Source organism: Pleurodeles waltl, chromosome 1_1 (genome assembly GCF_031143425.1).
Source record: "Pleurodeles waltl isolate 20211129_DDA chromosome 1_1, aPleWal1.hap1.20221129, whole genome shotgun sequence".
Lineage (NCBI taxonomy): Eukaryota > Metazoa > Chordata > Amphibia > Caudata > Salamandridae > Pleurodeles > Pleurodeles waltl.
In genome coordinates, this window is record NC_090436.1 from 566,087,863 (window position 1) to 566,109,829 (window position 21,967).

The 21,967-nt window shown below is 42.7% G+C and overlaps 1 protein-coding gene across 15 annotated transcripts in view; it reads left to right on the forward strand.

Moving 5' to 3' along the window:
* The window catches only part of PAM (peptidylglycine alpha-amidating monooxygenase), a 1,007,326-nt gene that overhangs the window by 942,818 nt on the left and 42,541 nt on the right, over positions 1-21,967 (forward strand). For all 15 annotated transcript variants that reach the window (XM_069226162.1, XM_069226060.1, XM_069226139.1 and 12 more), the window contains one exon: positions 7,595-7,694. In XM_069226162.1, coding sequence (XP_069082263.1) covers positions 7,595-7,694 — 100 coding nt within the window. The remainder of the gene's footprint in view (positions 1-7,594; positions 7,695-21,967) is intronic.

Here is a 21,967-nt window from a genome sequence, read left to right on the forward strand (position 1 = left end):
CATTGCATTCCAGTTTGGACCTAGCCATATGTAAACCAGTCTTGACCCTGGTCCCCAAGGAAACAGTTCAGCCTGAACTTCTCTTTTTTGTTTTTCTGTTTAGCAGGGCTCTGATGACTGGGAGGCATCCAAATTGTACCCACCTCTGAATGTGATTGGCTACTGGCTCATCAACCTGCACTATCCACTGATCGGTCCTAGTAGTAGTAGTAGACTAATATTGCATGGGCAAAAGCCTTTTAACCTGTGTTTCTGTAGAGAGATTGGCCACTGGATGGCCAGTTCCCCAAATGGTGGACTCCTACCTTCTTCCTGTGTGGAAGCTCAATATGTGCAACTTATTGATACTGGGTAGATGATGGGGTATGTTTAGCTCGGATACGTTCTGCACGAGTTGGTGGCCCTCTAGCATCAGTCTGCCTTAGTCTGTCATGAACATGCTGGCCTGCAAATATGCTTACTAAGCCCACCTCCCTGAAACCTGTTGTACCTGGATGAGGAGAAAGCTACCAGTGAGTTCCCTTTGTCACATTAGGATTCTTCCTGCTCTAGCGAAACGCGCTGATCTCATGCTTGCTATGTTGCTGCTGGTCTTCGAGATAATATGAATAGATGGAGAGAGGGCTGTCAGGCCTGGAATCAACGAAACAAGCCTGACCAATCTATACTGGTCTCACCAGTGATTCTTGGGTTCGGAATCCATGAAATATTGGACAACAAAAGGAAGAAGCTCTTCTAAACTGTACTGCTTTGTATTCCAAGATGTGTATGGTGCTTTTTGCCCCTGACAAGGCTCCAAAGCACTTCTGGGTGGTCAGCTAAAAACATCCTTGTTTGTTGTGCATTGTTGATATTGTCTGACCATGTGGGAAGCATTAGGTATTGTGCGCTAGGGTCAGAAATGTGTTCCAATCTTTTTATAGGACACCTGTGATTATGCTTAAACGTGAAGTGAAACAGACCATTTCAAGAGATATATATAGTCACATTTTCAGATATGTACCATCTTCTTTGTGGCTATACTTGGTTGGTAGATTGTGGGTTTGTAGTTCGGCCTATATGAAAAGTATAAGAAATCATATACGAGGATCAGAGGAATGCTCCAGTCACGGAACAACAATCTTGAAGGTGAGCTTACGCATGGAGTGTGGCAGAAACATGTAAGATAAGTGGAGTCAAAGTTGTAGGTACTTATCATCATCTTCTAATCTGACCTATGTATGATCATTTGAATGAGAAGAGCAATAATAATCCCTCCAATAATAACTGGAACTACACTGTGCACTAGTCCAGATTCCATAAATATAGTCATAAAACAGAGGGACTTCAGCAGAAAGTGGTACTGTTTGACCAACAATACTCCCTGTGACTCAGATACAATGTAGACATATACAGAACATGATGGGTGACAAAATAGCTGGTACTAAAGCAATTAACTTGCTTGCATTTCTTACAATGATTGAGGTAGTTGCTCCCCCATTTCCTACTTACTGTTCCTTTTTTATGGCAGTCAGTATTAAGAAATGAAACACTGAAAATGCTTTCTAGAAAAAGGGCGATACTATAGGGGCTGCTCTTTAAATATTAGTCAATTTGTGCAGCATATTCGACTTGAATTCTTGAGGGGAATCTTTGGAAAATAATAGTTGATGTGGCATTCATATATTAAGCATCAATGGTTCTTGAATAGATAATTTTCAAATGTAGAAGTGAACACTTTTTTAACATATTTACCTTTTATTGTGATTATTAATACTGTAATTATAAACAAACAATTTATAAGCTTATAGGATTATTATGAAAACATATTCATATTTAATTTCCTTGTTTAAATGTGATAGCCATTATACACCACCCTTATTTCTGAGAACAATTCTGATAACAAGAGCTTAAAACTAAACAGTCAGCCAACAGACGCAATAACAAACTGTCCAGACCAATGCTTATTTTAGTAAAAAGAAAGTACATTAATCTCACAGAAAATAAAATACTGCACAGTGAATACATTAAAACAGTTATCAGGTTGTAATCTCATTGGTAAATCTCACTGCAGTGCTAGACCCACTATGGCACCTTTGCCCAGATCTTATCCAAGTTGTTATGTCCACGGTCCCTCATATGAAGTTGGTTGACTGGATAGTGTATAGATCAGTTTAGCAGTTTGTAATTTTACAAATTCACACTGGCATAGTCTACGGTTCTTTGCCTCTGCATGTTCAGTCTCTCAGGCTTTTCACAGCCCCATTTTACCAGCTCAATAATGATGTGACTCTTATGACGTTGCAACGTGGATTTTGTGACCCTGATTCTGCAACAGCAACTTCGATAATGCAGGACTGTGGAGACATCTTCACTCGAGATGCTGGACGGGGATTAGCACAGCAAGACTCTGTGGCGGAGGCTCATCTTCGGGAGTTGCAGCCTTCCAGACTCTACACATATGGGTACTTAGTCTCAGCAGTTGCAACCTCTGGGCCAGATATCCAGTGGGCATTCATTTTTAGTGGTTGTGGCCTCCCAGGATGGATCAGGACTTCCACATTTTTGGTGACAATAGCTCCTCTTCCATCAAAGCCCCAAAATCTGGCAGCAGTGCGCCAGCACAGGGCATGGGTGCTAGACAATACGCTGTTGCTGTTTAGTTGAATGTCCTGGTGCAGTTCACTACATGAACTTCTCAGGGAACCAGGAGTCCCCTCAGGACTCAAGTTGATTCATGTCTTTGCTCCCTCTGGCTGTCAGCTTTTACTGGGTGTTTCTCATGTAGAGAACATGCTGAGCTTCTCCTCCTGGATAGTTTCTTTTTCTGCAGGGCCAGGCAATTTCCTTCCTCCTCTGAAAAGGCAGCCAGGATTCTACTAGGCAGCCCATCGCCTCTTTCAGTAAGAAATGCAGATCTCAGGTTATATTCCTTCAGCTCTGGTAGACTAGTTGTCATGCAGACATCAGCCCTGGTCACACAGTAGCTATTTGAGTATGCTGCAGAGAACTCCGTTCCTTGGTCATGAAGACCTTGAAACTTGAACAAAGTAGGTGATTTGGGTCCCTCTGGCAGTTGTTGAAGCAGGTCATGTTGCAGAGAGTCTGACCTAGTAAAGGCAACACTGGAGCAAGCAACTGCCAGTGGACAGCAATGTTTCTGTGGAGCTCAACAGCAGATACCACTGTCAGGGTTAGTGAACCAAACCCAGAACTGAGTTGTTGGGATTGACTGCTGTGGGAAGGATGGCAGGATCTGTAGGTTGGAAAGGGAGTCAACCCCAAATACTAATCTAGGCTACACAAAGGACAAGAAAGTGACTGCAGTCCTGCAGAAGAGAAATGGGAGCCATGTTTTAAAGGAGACAGGCATAGGAGCAGCTCTTTTGTCTTCTTTAATAGCGAAGCAATTGGACTATCATTGAACCGAGCGCCATTTGAATATGAAGGAATATTACCAGAAAAATCTGAGAAAGACATATAGACACCAAACAAAAGAAACTGTAGGAGATACTCAATGCATTGACTTTATCACAAGTTTTGTAGGAAATAAGATACTGTTAATAAACAGAGTATTTGTTACCCTGTTCTTGTGACTCATGTATCAATCTTTTTACAATGCCCCTTTTTACACTAATGTTTCATACAAAGGAGGTGGGCCTGCTGTGTAAGGTTTCAAAACTGGTTTAGGGTTGTTCTCTTTCAAATGTCATTTTCTGGCTGAAGCTCAGACGCAGCCTTTGTGCACGGAGATAGCTCTCACAGCAGGTAGTAATGTTGCTGGCTCCAAACAGATGTATCAAAAACATGGGCACAGTGACGTGTGAGAGCTCTGCACCTGACTGTCATCAGCTTTCCTGAAGTTTATCAGGCACAGACAAAATTAATGGGGCTCCTTAGAAACCTCCTCATCACCAACATAAACTGCTGACCTACCGCTCAGACATACCCTCTACCAGATGTCATTGTTCAAGAAGAACTAATAAGCAGCCATTTGCTAAGAAGGGCCTCATTGAATTTCTATTGGTAGCCCTTTCCCCTTCCTCGCTGACTTGCGTGCCTGCGTCCAGGCATAGAAATGTAGTGAATAACCTACTACTGTCTGGGGAGCTGTATCCACTCTCCATCATATGCCATGCTAAACCAGAGGGTCGTGCAGAATGCATCTTACTTGTCCCAGCGTTCAGACTTTCACTGTACAAGGAGCATTACTGCTGCGCAACTGCTATACATAAACCGCACATACATATACTCAACACAAAATGGAATGTCAGAGCAAGGGTCTGAAAGGCACAATGAAGCTGAACTTTGTGTAAATGAGGTTAGAAGACTGCACTTTTCATTGAGACAAAAACAAAGCAAACCAGAGCCAGAAAGACCAAGGGTACTAGTCATTGATGGCCAGGAACAAAATTAACCATGTTCAGGAGTACCGGAGCAAGGAATACTTTGATCAAGGATTATTAGTGCTCTTGAACCCCTCTAGATCAGTGGTTCTCAACCTGTGGTCCGGGGACCCCTGAGGGACTGTGAAGCCTCCTCAGGGGGTCCACGACCGCTTAACAAATTAAATAATGTTGAAAGATTAGGTCCCCAGCTTTCAGCAATGACTCAGTAGGGGGTCCCCGGATCCCAATATTGATTCAGTGGGGGTCCCCAGGTTCCATTAATGATAAATTGAGGGTCCACAGATATCAAAAGTTTGGGAACCACTGCTCTAGACCCTCCCATTTTGTGGTCCAGGACCTTCAGTTCCTCCTACCTCTGGTGTTTCCATTTCTTTGGGACCTGGTGCACTGGCTCCGTTCCATTTCCATATCCTCCTGATCCTTCTCACTGTGGTGCTAGTCATGTTTCTCCTGGTCTTGTTCCTAATCGTCCATTTGTTCTGGGTTCTCTTTGGCCTTGCTCACCCTAGTCCTCATGGATTTGGTCTTCCTGGTTCTGATTATTCTTGTTGTGATCCTCATGACTCTGGCCATCCTAGTCCTCTTGGAGGTTTGGAGGTCCACATCCTCCTCCTACCTGTCCTCCTCCTTTGGGTACATCCTCCAAGCCTGTCATTTAGATGCATATATATTTTTATTTTGGCTTCCGGGTTTGTTTTGTTGAGACAGCATTGTAAAGGACAGAACGAGGCCAGTAAAGACAGGAATCAGTCCACTTAAAACTCTGCTCAGAATGAAACTACAATTCCCAAAGTACATTTGGCGGGTGACTAAAATGTCGTGGCTGAAGTGGACCACTTATGACATGGGACCAATAAGCATATACGCCCCAATCCCACTCTGCTGGGTGGATTGAGTGGAAAAGTATGTTTATTCAGCTGGCAGCCGGGCGAATAGACACTTCCGTTATGAATTACCCAAATAACCTGCTTACCTAACTCTTGCCTGTATTACCCTTGTTCCACAGACGCCTTTTTACTGTGCCTCACCTAATTTACCTCTTGCCCAAAGCCCTGTGCCCCCTAATAGCAACTACTTTACGTAGATGACCCTCCCTCAGTGGCCTTGATACCACCTGTCTCTTTGCACTCCTTGGCGACAGCTGCTGTGTTGCCAGGTCTGAAATACTAAGCCCAAATTGTGAAATTTCAGATATTTAGCCTTCTGCTGGCTAAACAGGAGAGATTATGTGCTATTTTGCTAATCACTGTGTAAATTGCATAAACCATGTACTATTTAGTTGGTTCCAGATACATAGAGATTTGGCCAGCATTTGAGTAAGTAGACACTTTTCTAAAGCACTGCCATTAGACAAGAGTTTAGCAGCGTTATGCTCTTTAACCTTAAGTTCGCTATGAAATCAGACTTTAGCAGGGTTCTTCATAGAGGTAGACGCGCCAAGAAAACCATAGAGAGCCGAGCCAGGGTTCTTACTTGGCTATAAGAGTCAAAGAATGAGCTGAGCCATCAAAATATTTCTAATGTAAATAAGTTATCAAACGTCAAGTAAAAATATGATAGAGACTTTTTTCAAGTTAAAAATAGGCTGTTTCTTGAATGCTTTTGTGTCACTATAGTACATTAAATGTTATCACTGCATTGACATCAGTTAACAGGAATAGTTTTTAAACATAGCCTTTCCCAACTTACAATACCCTGACAACATTGTCATGAATAAACCAAGAGATGCTGATTTTTCATGTGCACTCAATATATGGCCAAACTTGTAGTAGTATGCGAAGCAGCAGTGTAGTCTATAAACCTAATGTAAGGTCTTAAATAGCAACTGCCTGAACAAATGTGTTTGAGATGGTCTTAGATTCGACTCTCCATTAAAATGGGACTTAGTGAAGTAAATTAGCTTCCATAGGGACACAGAATAGTCTCATTTGGCAAAGCTGTGGTTTGAACCTGTTTCCTGGGCAGCTGGATGAACTGGGGAGCTACTGGATGTGTATCACCTTCTTTCTGCTATTTAACACCAAAGGACAATGGTTTGTGTTTCTTCACCAAGGAGGGTGCAGGGCTTGAGGAGGGGACGGGACCTTAAGTCCATAATCTCTGAAAGTGCTTCTGAGGGGATGTGGCTATTAATGTAGGGAGCGGGGCTTTGGGCTGGTTACTGCCCATGAGCCATATTAGCCCCTAAACCCCCTAAAAACGATTAGGGGGCTGCCTCTGATGTCCTGAGGAGGTGGTAAAACCCCAATAGACATCAGCTGGGCTCAGCCTTGAACACAATGTGAGTTGAAAATGCTTGTTACAGGAGTTTCCAACTCACAATGTCTGCCACCGTGTGGCTTTGGCTCCTCACTGTGTGACCATGCGAAAGGAGCCGAAATCATGTGACATGGTGGCGCCATGTCAGTTAGCAGGACTGGTTATATGGTAAATTGAGTTGACACATGAAGTCTTTTTAGAAAAAAAGTACTTCATTAATGGAAGGCAAGGCGACATCAGTAGTTGCAATTATAGGCATTAGTACAACAAATGTTCGCCCCCACCCCTCCACAACATCAAAGGTCTTTTACCTTTTTGTTACATGCTGGAGTTGCTGGAGTTGGAGTGGCAGTTGATCATTAACAGACTCCATGGTATCTTACAGGCAAGCACATTTGAATTCCACCAGGGCATATTAAAAATAGCGAAAGACTGGTGCAGTACTGCTGGCCAGCACTCATCAGAAGCACAGGTGCGGAGGTGTTAGGGGCGGTCGGTGCTTCAAGAATGATACCTTGTGGTGTAAATCCTGCCACAGGTTTACCTTCACCTTTGGGTTTCAGTGTTTTTGATTATTTTTGAAAGCCCGGATGAAGATAAGACTGTGGTAGGGAGGTCTAGAGTATCTCTTGTATTGTTAATTTAACCATTTTACTAAAGGTTCCTCCAGGTCCTCTCTATCTCTCTAGTTCGCCACCTTTCTTTTTCTTTATCTTAGACGCCCTAAATGAGCACAAAACATTTGTGTCATTTCGAGTGTTTACAAAGACCAAATCGTTGCAGCCTATTTGTATTTTTCTTTTAAAACCGGAAGATTATCTTTTATCCAGATGCATTTCTTTGTAGTGAATGTGTGGATGTGTGTGTATACATTTGCTTTTTAAAAGAAACGCTGACACTATTGTTAGGAAAATCACCTAAACATGTGTGTGCATTTCATTTTGTAGAGCTTCGACATGCCTCATGATGTAGTTGCCTCTGAAGATGGTACAGTGTACGTTGGAGATGCACATGCAAAAACTGTGTGGAAATTTGCTCCTACGGAAAGTATGTTTTTTCCTGGTATTTAAGATTTGTAATTTAAATGCTGTTTTTGTATTTTCTCATTTGTGCTGCACTCTTAGGGTGCTCTACTAAATGCTAAGGATTTTAGAGGTACCCAGTAATGTAAAAAGATGGTCAATCTAATTGGAAACAACCATGTACCTGACGCTCACTTCTCTTTTTCCATAGCACCAGATGCAGAATCTACTCTAACTTTACATGTTCATAACATACCTCCTGTCTCACTCTAGTTTGAGTCTTTTGACAGTAAGAGATCCTGACTCATCAATGGAACATGTGCTTCACAGATCTTCATGCCCACCCCATGTTCGCCTAATTCTTTTTGGAGACTTTATCTGAACTGTCCTATCCTGGCCATTAACATCCACAGTGACGGTGGCTGTTCCTGGCTAGGGTGGTTTTTACTTAAATGATCCTCCTCACACTGAACAACAAAGACTGCAGCCCCTCCACCCCCCTTTGCCCTCTACAGCCACCTAGTGGCAGTCCGACTGGAAGACTAATCAGCATCTCCTCCCAGCAAAAAGGACCACTTTTTATAGGAGCCTTGCCTCCTTGTCCTCACTCCACTGTCTAGGTCTTCTCCCGCCTGCATCTCTTCTGAAACAAACAACATCATCCCCTTCTTCTGCACAGAAACAGGCCAGGCGCTTTCAAAATGGAACCCTCAGGCCTCCATCACTCTGCTGCTTCGCTTATCTGTTTAATACATATACTACAATGGCCTCAAAAACACACAACATGGGATTGTATGGGACTAGGTGACAGGGTATAAATCTGACTGCGCATTGGTGAGACACCCTCAACCAATGCCAAATAACTATTTTTTGTGAGTGATTGAAAAAACCTTTAATTACAGAATTGTGAGGGTACATCTTTAAATGAGGCCTTCTTTTTTGGTGTTAACTCCTATTGTGCAGCTTACAGACCCTGTACCATGTTTAGGATACTCCAGACTATGTTAAAAACGGCAGTCCTATGCTTGGCACACAACAGGCTGGGTATCTTAATGTGTAAACAATGTGTATACTCGGAATCATGTTCATGCTGGCCGTCCCAGACATGTAGCACTATGTATAATGTTGTTTCTTTTTTACAGCTTACATCCTCTGACTGCTTGCTATCTAAAAGCCTCCCTCCAAAGCCCTGCATGAAAAATTGACCTTAACCTACTTCCACTTGATTCCCTTCCTTTCCTTTTCCAGAGTGACCCTCCTCTTACCTTCATTACTCTGCATGCTTTATTTTTCTGAGTATAAGTCTTATCTCAGTCTCATGCTTGTCTGCTCTAATCATTCTTATTGAAATTCTGCAATTGGCTGACACCTCATTTCATAGATCACACCTTCTACTCTTAAAAACACTAACATTACCTACTCTCCGCCAGCCTATCTCACCAAACATTAATCTGAAACCAGATAGCTCCCACTAATGAGCACACCCAACTGGTATTAATAAAATCTATCACTAAATAACTGTAGTACATGCATGCAATATATTTACTTGAGAGCAAATGACTAATCACAAGAACCACTAGATTAATGGCTAACCTCGGGTTCCAGGGTAGCATGCTACTCACCGTAAAGTTTAAACACCCCGTCGGGGTAGTAAGCACTATGTAAATACAAATGCAGGTATATTTTTAGCAAGCAACAGAACAAACTGTATTACCATAAAGATGTGTCCACCTTTTATGCATCTAAGTAGCGTGAGCATAGACATCACAGTTGTGCTTTCAAGGCACAGATCCTTTTGCGCACTACATTTCAGAGGCTAGCAGATTCTTACCACATGACATAAGTGACCTCTAATCCCACCTACCTACCACAGTGAGCAGACTGCATGTCATGGTATAGTTTTAGGATTTTCTCAATAAGATACATCCTTCGGAACCTGCTGACTGTATCAGCTTGTATTGATTGTTGCTCAACACTGTTTTAGTTAATACAGGCTCATATCTTCATATTCACCTTCTGCTGTTGTCAACCTTTGTCTTGGGTCCACGGTAATGTCTGCCTGTTATAGCTTGAGTGCACTGGTCAGGCGTTTCTTGCTCTCTGCCATTCAATTAACACATTTAAAAGACTGTTGTGAAAGCTAAAGAGTATTTTTTACATACCACACTTGGACGAATCACTGTGCCAATTTGTTGTCTAGGCTATGTTTTTGAGAGAATTCACCACAGGACATCAGATAAGAAAAAATAGAAATATCTACAGCTCTACCTAGCCCTACTGTTGTGAAGCGTTGTAATAATTTAGCCCTCATTTTGAGACTCCTAGGAGTATACACATTGTTGCTAAATATGCAGAAATTGGTTTTACAAGCTTTTAGCATGATTTTTCTAACTATATAATAGTTGAATTACTGCATCAGGAAAGTGGTAATACCTTTTCCCACATGAAACATCCTTCATATTAGTACCCTCATAAAAACAGATTTGCAGATATGGTATGATTGAAAGTTTCAGAGTTGTGGCATTACCGCAGCCTGCTCATCCTTTTATAGATATGGAATCTTATATCTGTGGTGAGTGGCCAAGTATAGAAACTCTAACCTTTTACCCTTAAACAATAAATGTGTTTTTCATAAATCACAGTGAGTACTTTCTTTCTAATCCTTTTTTCAGGGATGTCTTTTCCCTTGTGAATTTTCAGCCCACCCTCTCTTGTTGTGAGGGTTTGTCTCAAAATAATGAATGTGAGTGACTGAAAAATGTTGCCCTGAGAGTGAGTGTATCTTCCTATTTTAGTTAGATGGGTCTACTCGCAGATTCCTTAACTTGTGAATCCTCCCAGGTGCCCTACTATATCCATAAACATTTGTAATACTTCCCCAGCACTGTGTGGTAACATCACATGGCTCTTGACATGTCATGGCTATAGATATTCCTCCACCTGTGACATCATGGAGCCATGTAAGATGGCAACCTACATCCTGACGTCAGTCTCTTTTTTCATGCCCTTCACTGGATATCGAAGCTGCAGCACTGCACCACAGCCTATGATGTCTTGCTGTCCAAGAGTATTTTTTCAGGGTTTTTCAGCACAGGATGTTCCTAATGTTTTGCTTGAAGTGCAGCTGGCAGAGTGAAGATAGCTTGGTAGAGTCGTGGCAAGGGGATTGATGGCAAGTCTACATTTCCTTTCTCTAAGAAAATTACTCTGCCCAGTATGCCAAAGGTCAATTTGAAAAACACTTCCAAAAAGGAACTTTTAATGTTGAAAGAGTTGTAAATTGGAGAGTCCCATCCAATAATTTTCAGTTCACCAGGTCTTCTTGCTGCAACTCTTCGGTGGGTTTAGTGTAATCCGATTCCTTCAGGTCTTTACTGGTCCTTGCTGCTCCAAAATGTAACTTTCTCTCTCCCTTTACTGTTCAACTCAACACTCATGCTGACGCTTTGGTGAATCTCCTTTGTGGAATTGTTTTCCCAGCTTAGAGTACAATTTGCTGTTCTTCGCACTCAACCGGAGTTTGCTTCATGAACATGCCGAGACTTTTGACTGAAAGATTTGTCCATCACTGTACTCCTTTCCATTTCCAATACTTTACTGTGCCCATCATACATTTTTCATGTGTTGTTCATTCTTGCACATAACTCTTGAATTGCCCTGAGTCAACCTCAAAGAAACACGGAAAGGCACAGAACACTGTACACCTTATACCAACCCTCTGCACTTTTAACTCCATTCTCTACCCTTCTTAAGGTAGTTGATAAAAGCTTTCAACTTCCACCTCACATCCATATAAACAACTTCCTAGACACCTTCCAGACTAGCTTCAGACAAGAGTAAAGCATTTAGACTGCAGTTCTAGATTTAGTTGATAACTCACTCTACATCTGGTACTTCAAAACTCACATCAACTTGTTCTCTTCGATGTCTCGGCTGCCTTTGATACAATCATTAACAGTGCCTTATTCAGCATCCTGAGAAATCTGTCAGCATAGAGGAGGTAGGTCTTGACTGGTTCAGCTCCTTTCTGACAAACTGTTCACATGTAGTGAAAACAGTGAGCTCCATATCCAAACCAAGTCAGCCTAAAATAAGGATTCCTCAAGGTTCAGGCCTCTCACTAACCATGTTGATACTTTATATTGACCCACTGTGTGAGATCCTTAGGCGCTCTGTGATATTCTTCCACCTGTATCCCAATGATACCCAGATCTACCTGAAAGTCTCCTCTCTGGACGACATCCCCTTCTTTCTAAGACCATGGCAAGAATTCAAATGTGGATATCAACTCACCACCATGAAAACAGAATTTCTTCTAGTCTCTCTTAAGAAATTCATCTTCTGTGCAAAAGTGGCTTGTGTCCCTCTCTTCCATGGAGTGCAAACCTGCCACTATAAAGAACACATAGTTGCTTGGCTTCATGCTTGACAGCATTCTTCATGTTTAGAGACAAAACTCTGGTATGGACCAGAGCTGAGAAGCTCTTACGTATGCGAACACCTGTGCATAATTTAAATATTTGGGCTAATTCATATATGTTTTCTTGAATTAGGTCCATAGATTATACATGGCATATTTTGTTAATTTGAAAGCAAGTCACTCATAGCAACAAAAAAGTTATCCACATACCCTGCTGTAGGTCCTGAGTAGGCACATGCAGATAGCGATATTCAAAAAGCAGAGTTCATATTTTATTCATTGGGGAAGAGCTCATGTTTTAGGAAAAGCAAAAATATATATTTTTCCTTAAGCTTGTCCATGACTTAGGCTTGATTGAAATAACAGCACTTGGTCTTAGGTGTTTCTGTTTCGTAAATTTTCAGATCTGATTAAAAGTTGCTTTTTTGAGGGAGCAGTCTTGCATTGCTATCCCCACACACTCCTATGACATTACAACGGTACTGGTCATTTTCTTGCAATGTAAACAGAGTTCCAATGCAAATGTAGATTATACTTATGCATGTAAAATGCACTCCTGTTTTCTTTTTTGAACCAGGCAAATACATTTTACATACACATAAATTCTGTGTACATACAGAAATGAGATATCTGAATGCTATAGAAATCTTCCTTCAGATAATCATTCATTTAAACATTTGGGGAGCACCACTGCCTCATGTCTCTGGCACTCAATGACACAAATTTAGGCCAAAATGTGTTGCATGATTTCCTTGGTTAACCTTCATTATTCAATCCCACCTCCTAGGAGGTGTTACTCATTTATAAGGTATGGACTCTTGAGGAAAATGTCTCCATCAGATGGAGCATTTATTTAACTTTGGTAATAATATTTCTGGTGGATACACAATCTTTCCTTAGATTACTCACTACTCTGCCTCCTCACCTGTTAGTTAGTTGTGTGTTGACTAAGATGTCATGGTATGAAAATACATTATGTGCTGCACAGTTAAAGCTCCCTCAGCTTCTCTCTGCATGACTCAAGGTGGCACAGAAAAAGTATTAGTAACAGTTAGAAATGGGGTCTCTTGTTGGCAATAGTTTGCACCCTGTCCAAGTAGGGACCCTCACTCTAGAAAGGGCGTCACTCACCTATGATATACCCTGCTCACACCCTTGGCACAAGCAGTCAGGCTTATCTCAGAGGTAATGTGCTAAGTATTTGTATTCACACACACACAGTAACTCAGTGAAACCACCACAAAAGTACTCTGCACCAGTTTAGAACAATAGCCAATATTTATCTGAGTAAATCAAGACCAAAATGACAAAAATCCATCATGCACAAGCAAAGATATGAATTTTCAAAGATTAAATTCCCACAAAGCACTTAGAAACACAATAGCTTCAAGCGGGACTATCACAATGACGTCTACGAAGTCGTTCACAAGATTCCAACGTCACTTGCGAGAAAGTGCAGCGCCGGTCACGGAGTCGCATGGACCCTAGGTACAGTACCTTTGAAAACGATAAAACAAAGACGTTGCATGGAGTCAGGAAGGTGAGGTGTCGCTAGAGCCAGTTTGGCTTTGGTTCCTTACTGTTACCGGGGAGGTGATGCGTTGATTCCTTACTGCGAGGCAGGGGAAGTGATGCGGCATCAGTGGCAAGGCGTCCGTTCCTTACATTCCGGCGGGGTCGATGAATACGGTGAGTCAAGACACAATGGGGCGACCTCTTGGGCTCGTGGTCACGCCACGGGGGCACAGGCACCACTGCAGAGTCAGGTTTCATTGTGTAAGGGCAGGCACAGCCCTATTCAGGTGCACGTGTCAGCTCATCCCTCCACTCTAGCCCAGGAAGACCCATCAGGACATGCAGGACACACCTCAGCTCCCTTTGTGTTACTGTCTAGAGTGAATTCACAAACAGCCCAACTGTCACTCTGACCTAGATATGTATTCAGCAGCCAGGCAGAGGCACAGAATGGTTAAGCAAGGAAATGCAAACTTTCTAAAAGTGGCATTATCAAGTTCACAATCTAAAAATCAACTTTACCAAAAGATGTATTTTTAATTTGTGAGTTCAGAGACTCCAAATTCCATATCTCTCTCAGCTCCCAGTGGGAAATTACCCTTAAAAGGTAAAGGTAATCCCCATGTTAACTTATGGGACAGATAAGTCTTGCAATACTGAAAAACGAATTTGGCAGTATTTCACTATCAGGACATGTAAAACACACCAGTACATGTCCTAACTTTTAAATACACTGCACCCTGCCCATTGGTCTACCTAGGACCTACCTTAGGGGTGCATTACATGTTCTAAAAGGGAAGGTTTGGGCCTAGCAAGTGGGTGCACTCGCCAAGTCGACATAGCAGTTTAAAACTGCACACACAGAGACTGCAATAGCAGATCTGAGACATGTTTAGAGGGCTACTCAAGTCAGTGGCATAATCAGTGCTGCAGGCCCAATAATAGCATTTGATATACAGACCCTCTGCACACATGATGCACTATACTAGGGATTTACTAGTGAATCAAATATGCCAATCATGGATAACCAATCATAATCACAATTTACACAGGGAGCACTTGTACTTTAGCATTGGTCAGCAGTGAAGTGCCCAGAGTACCAAAAACCAGCAAAAACGAAATCCAGCACACAGTCAAAAATACAGGCGGCAGAGGCAAAAAGGTAGGGGAAACCACATCAAGGGTGCTAGGTCTAACAGGAACTAATGTGAGCACTGTGGTTGGGTCATTGTCAAGTCAAGAAGTGGAGTCATGGCTGGATAGTGCTGTCTGCTAGTCCTGAAGCTACATTTCTGTAGAGACATTTTCAGAACGAGTCTGCAGACTGGAAGGAGAATTCATAAGGTGAGGAATCTGCAGGAATATTATGTATCCAACTGAAAAATTACTACCAAAATAAGTAACTTTTTCCATTGAAGGTAGTTCTCCTTGTGCAAATCCAGCCTAGAGTGCATCTCCAGTTCACCTCACAATATTTAGCATGTGCCCTGATCTGTGTTTTTTTGTTTGTGTTGGGGCACACGTTTGCCATTTACAGCAAGTGAACACCATTCTCTAATAATGCCTGTGTTGATGGAGACAACACAGGGGTAAAAAATTGAGTGAGCTACCTAGACTTGTGGAAAGTAAAGAGAAAAAGTAAAAGTACCACCCAAAATTTAATGTCACAGATGTGTTGACGTTTTGTAGAACGTCCCCAACAATTTGACCAACTGTTCCCAGTTGTTCCCGTAAATGTACCTGTTTTGGCAGAGTTTCGTAGAGTGTTATCAGAAGGTACCCTCCACACTGCAAATTAGTTACCTAAATTGGTCTCCTTCCCTTGAATTTTTGAGGAGGTAGTTCTCCTTTACCCATTTTACCCTCATCATGGCTAGTGGTAGCACTTATATAACTTTTGATGTTCTTTGTTGTACTCAAGTGGTGCTTACTGGCTTCCTTTTTTCAACCAAGTCCAGTGACCTGTAGGAAGCAGGGCTCCTTTGTGTTAAATTAATGTGTCTGATATCTAATGAGAAATATATAATATTTTCCACTACTACATGTTCCCAGATAGTGTACCTCACATTTGACACATAAGTACCAAACCCACTGTATAATATGGAAGCAATTAAGCTATAACGAGAGAAGCCGAAGTGGTTGGAACTTCAAAGTTTTGGGATACATTGTCACTCACTGAAAGTAAGTAGCTGCCCACTGCCTCTGCTTGTGAATAAACCTTTAGCCCCAGGCAAGCATTTTGAAGAGCTACATAGTCTCAGACCTTTGTTGATTCTGAACATTGACCTATATGCTAACCTTTTCTTACAGACTAGAATTAGGCATATTGCTGCATTGAAGCTCTGCTGGCTTTCCCTACTACTGAATTTGTTAGCCTGAAAGCTCCCAGGCACACTCCCACCCTATCAATAGCTACCTTATGGAAGAAGCAATGGCGTAATGAAACTTGAGGGGGCCTCCCTAAAAAAGTACCTGGAGGGGGGCCCCCTCCCCCAGACCCAGTCAAGGGCCTGCCACCCAGGTACAGTGTACTGTGCTGAGGGGGCCCCTGGAGCTCAGGTGCCACCCCACACTGCGGGGGCCTTTTGTTACACCACTTTGACACTTTCTAGACTGTGGCCTGCTTGAGTAGAGATCCAGCACCACTAAGACTTTTGAGTTGTTTACTTGTCTGGTGTTCTATACAGTTCAATAAACAGGGTGTGATTTGGATTAGCTCCATGGTGATGATTCTTGTGTGTCTCTTTTTTCCTGTCCCTTATTCAATGTCTTTCAAGCATGATCATTTGTTTGCCCCCTCTCCCCCAGGTTTTATTCACATTAATTCTGATTAGATTTCTATCTTTCAGTGTTGACGTGATGGGACTTATTTTTTCGATGTGCTTCATCACAACATGGGCGTACACCGCTTTCCTCACACTGTCTCTTTTTTTCAGCCTCCTCTCTGCATATTTATTGCTCTCTATCCCTCCCTACCCTTGCTTGATCTCCATCATTATTATTATTTTTTTTTGGAATGTTATGTGTTTGAGGGCTAAGCAGCTGCACACTGCCGTTTGGCCACTCACTTTTCAGCACCTGCACTGTCATTTTTCCTCCCTCCAGCTATGCAGTTTTTTACATTTTTTTATTAGTTCACAGGGCTGACAGCGACACTTGAAACCAGGACATTCATGTTCTCCTCAGTGAGCAGCATCCAATTCATAATTTTTTTTTTTCTTTTACTATTCCCGAGACGGCCATCTTGGAACAATAAATTTAAAATAAAGTAAAAATATGTTTGCTGCACATTTAGCTGCATTAAAGGTGCCTCTCTTTGAATGTTCTTTTTATTGCTAGAAGTAACATTTTTCAAAGATGGGCATTGCACTTGCATGCACAAAAGTGCAAACAAACAAAATAAAAATACTTTTTAAATGGCCTCAGCATGCACGCATATGCTGTAGTCACCTTAAATGATTTGATATTTCTCTTTAACAAAAAGTATTACAAGATGGCTGCTACACCTACATGCATACACAAGCGATGTAAGAAAGTGAATTATTATTTGGTTTGGGGGCAGTTGCCCACCTCAAGGAATAATACTTCTTTTCAGGGTGATCCTTTAAAGTCACTAAATTAACCCAAACTCGCCCCCTGGTAGCTATGGCACAACTTATAGCAATGTGCAAAGTACCAAAATAATCATAAAGTCAAAACATTAAGCAATACAAAATTCCAAACTGAATTTTACAAAAAGAGCACAATGTAATAGATAAAATGACACAAAGATGAAAAAAATCCAGTAAGAGGAACAAGATATATATATGTTTTTTATTTTTTTAAGTAGAAGTAACACCAAAAAGCACAAATCACCAATGAAACTCTATGGAAACAGTAGACTAGGACCTATGTGCGATTTGAGGCTAACTGCCATTGAGCTTCAGTTGGATGCATCAAGCTGACTGGTTCCTGTGAAGGTCTTGAAACCACAAGGTTAAAAAAAGGCGGGATACAGCTGAAAGTGTAACTACTGCTGTGGAACCACAGGCTGAATATCTGAAGCATGTCACTTTGGAGCTTTGGAGATTTCTCACTGAAACAATTCTAAATTTCCACAAAGACTGGAACTTATTCGTTTTTCAGAGGTGCAGGGAGCTTTGAGCAAGACAAAACTGAAATTCAATTTGATGCTGTGGAACATCTGGTCAGATACATTTTTCCAGCTGGTCCTGCTGCAACCCTGCAGTAGAAGATCTCAAAAGCTTACAAACATTCTTCTGGTGCCCAAAACAACCAGAGGAGTAGACTTCTGAGGGACTCAGAACTTTAAGGAAGGCACATGATAGGCTCAAGGTGTCAGTTGAAGGCCAACAACAAAGTCAAATCCAGGTCCATTTGTAAGTGGTCAGCTAACCACTTCAGGAAAAAGGTCTCTTGCAGCTTGTGTCGCTGTAGCCACATAGGAGGTCAGCCAGCTGATCCTTGGAGTCCACTTGTTTGTCCTGTGTACAAGGGGGGGAGCAGGTAAGTTCTTCAGGGCTTCTCAAAAGTTTCAGACAGGATGTCCACACCTATTTTGATCATCCGCAAGTCCAGAAAGTGTTCTAAAGATGGGGCCTTGGGGTGCCATATTTATGCCTGGCACCAGCCAGTGTGTGGGCGTGACTCCTAGGCACTCCCTAACCAATGGCGTAAAAGTTCCTAGGGGCAACCCTTCCCACTTTCTTATCAGTTTCTATATGGCCAAATAATCCAACAGTGTCCCTCACTCTAAAAATCCAAGACGGAAAATCCCTTCTCCCCTTGTGTGGACAGGGTAATGAGCAACCCTTCTCTGTGGTCACTCAAAACTAGTTAAGTAGGTAGCTTTCCTCCAACTCGGTTTGGTGCCAGCCTGACTAGGGGTACAAAGACTGGGGCCTTTCCAGGTGTCACCTAAAATTTACTTTGGACAGGGCAGGTCCCATTTGAAGTGGATCAAGTTGTTGGGCCCTTGATTTTTATCCGACCACTCCTCAGACGGTTGCCGACAGAAATTCCTTAAGATACAGTGGGTTGCGAGTCCCTAGTAAAAGCCCTCACTGAGTATCTGGACACAAATTGGGGATCCACTGCACATATGTCAACAGATTAGGAAGCATTCAAGGTGGCTGTGAGGGGTGCCTGTCTAGGCCTTACGTGTGGTGTATGTTGGCAGCTTCAGGCTGATATACGAAGTGAAGAGACGGAACTGACTAGGATACAGGGTGCTTTTCCAGTCACACCAGACCTACAAAGACAGGAAGTTCAGAGCCGTAGACAAATGGGTGTTCTCTGGGACCGACTGCGATTCTGTGCAGCAGATCATAGTATCAACCAACGGTATGCGCCCTTTTTGGTGATGTGGGTCTCCCTAGATTGGACCCAGTTGTCGTTCAGACCATAGACGCCCCACACACACACCACACACTGGAGGAACTTAGGGTGGGGCTACAAGCACTCCCATTCTCAAAAGGTCCCTGGTGGAGATGGCTTCCCACCTGAGTACTATCAACCATTTGCTTCGACTCTGACACTGAGGCTGTTGTAGGTCCTCTTATAGGTCAGTGAAATGCGTATGCTACCACAGTCCCTGAGGGAATGGGAAATTTGCATGCTTCTCAAACCGGTCAGCGAGGAGACTGATCCATCCCCCTACAGCCCCTTCACAATGATAAACTCGGACACGAAAGTCCTATGTAAAGCGATTGCTACTTGTTTATCAGTACATATGTCATCCCTCGTGTATGAAGTCCAATGCGGATTCATACCACGGCATAGCACCAGCTTCAACCTACGTTGATTGACTAATGTGTTACATGAAGTCCAACACTGGCAGGAGGAAATGGCTCTAGTAGCTATTGATTTGGAAAAAGCGTTTAATACCATGGACTGGGGTACCTCCTGAAGGTTCTGCATATCATGGGATTTGGACCTCAGTTTAGCGGGAGGGTGCGCTTGCTCTGCACCAAACCTCGTGCCAGAGTGCGCGTGGGGAGGTACCTTTCAGAACCATGGACACTTGATTAGGGTACTCGTCAAGGCTGTCCACTCTCCCCGCTTCTATTCACGGTAGTGATAGAACCCTTGGCAGTATGGACGTGACGAGAGACGCTGAAATGGGGGATACGAACGAGGGCCAACTGCCATGTCATCTTGTGATATGCAGATGATGCAATGTTCTACTTGTCCTCCCTTTGCGAAGCCATGCCAGTACTATTGCAGTTATTGAAGGAGTTTTAGAACAAATCCGGACCACAGCTCAATAGGGGCAAATCGTTGGTGTTCCCCCTTGCACACTGGCATCAGTCCTGCTCGAGCAATTGCCTAACATGGGCCTGCAATGGGAGATGTCCTGTGTCTGATATTTAGGGATCAGAGTTGCACACACTCAGAAATTACAGCTCGATCTTAATCTGGGGAAGGTAATTGGGACTTGAGGAAGTTGGTTCTATTCTGGAACACATTGCCACTCACCTTGATGGGCAGTTTAGCCATCACCAAAATTACCTTGGTGCCTGTACATGCTACAGAACTCCTTGGCCATCTTCCCTCAAAGACTATTTTTACAGTTGGACTCTATCCTTATTGCTCTTTTGTGGTAGAAAGTCCCCAAGGAATTGCACCAAAGCATTCGGGGCTAATAGCACATCCCATTCACCAGAGCAGAGAGAGAGAGTAGTAAAATTTATGGAAATATTTAAACTGAATGAGACAAAAATGCATAGATATCACCAATATCCTAGGTGACATTTTATCCTCAGTTCACTTATCATCATCAAGGGCTCCCACGTCCCCCTTCCACTTGGTGCTGAGTGGTAGTAGGAGATCAGGTGAGTAGATTCCAAGGGATTTACTTAACCTGAGCATACCTCCCTTCCCAAGGGTGTCCATTATTCATTTACTGTCTAAAGGGTTGTTTTCAGGAACTGCAATGAGTCTCTCTATAGTATCCAGGGGATATCTTAGCTGCATATATATTGGTAAATTGTGAAGTATGGAGGTGGTAGTCTAGTGCCAACTCTTCGAATAACCTGATATGACTGCTCACCCAGACATCCCAAGAGTGGAAATGCCTATTAAGTCCCATCTAGCAAACCTGAAGATTTTCACTATTTCCATGCACCCTGCCACGATGTTGCTGCTGCTGCTTTATTGTGCCATATGATATTTTAGCGTGGCCTGCCATGGTGTTACTGCTGTTGTTTTTTGTGACATTTGATATGTTTTAGCACGGCCTCCCAGCAGGGGATGGGAAATCATGAAATGGTGTACTGTGTCAAGAGCGTGCTCTATAGCCACAAGAAGGGTGATGTCCTCCAGTAATTCATCCACACAGACCAGGGCCAGGTGGAAACCACATACATCGCCTGCTGCTCCTGTTGGGCACAGAGTCATTTTTATCTTGACTAAAGAGTGCACAACCTTAGCCAAATGAGTAGCCATCATTTTGGCACAGATGGTGATAGTAAATTTTGATCATGTTAGTGGAAATTAACATTATGTAAGTGTAGTTTTTCCTGCCTGAGAGAAATCCAGCTTAGAACTGGTTTGCCTCTTAGACCTATCTCAGATGCCCAATGCACACTCTAAGCAGATTTCCTTATGATTATGCTCAAAGAAGAGAATGGCCTGGTCTCTGGGCCTAGAAAGACAGGGGTGTTGATAGCAAGTAGTCACTTAGCAATGATTAGCTACAGGAATAGCTGACGAAGGATTAGGTTTAACAATTCTTCTTTTGACCTGGAGATGCCAGATCTGGCCAGCAGAAATTACCACCTTTTATTCCTCGGGCTATCCTAGGCTTTCTCGCTCCATTCCCAGCAGGAAGGAAAACCAGTTCTGGCCCTGACCTGACATAGGGAAGGATGCTTAATCTCCATAGGGGAGTGGCTAGGACAAGGACTAGAGTTACTTCAGGTGGAGGAAGTCTGGAGCCACCTTGACTTTAGGCTTCTAAGGAGGTTTGGAGTAAACCAAGAGAGAAAGGAGGTGGGTATCTTGTTAGTAGTAAGGTGTGGGGTAGGGCATTATCCTGTCATTGGCTAGTAGACAGGACTACATTGGGATCTTACCACAAACATCTGGATAGAAGTATTTGCTGAAAAGCGTAAAGAAAATAGATCCTAAGAACCCTAACTCATGCAGTCACACATGGACTTCAAAAAATTCTCCAAGGGATAAGTATTTAACCTTTGGTCTTATTGCTCCAGGAAAACAATAGCAGAAGGACCTCTTGATCAATACATCAATACCGATTTGACCACTGTGGTGGGCTGGACATTGCAGGATGCCTATGTAGAAAAACACCTGGTGCCTAGAAACCTGTCCTGAGGTCATGATTGTTGCTGGAGTGATCTGGA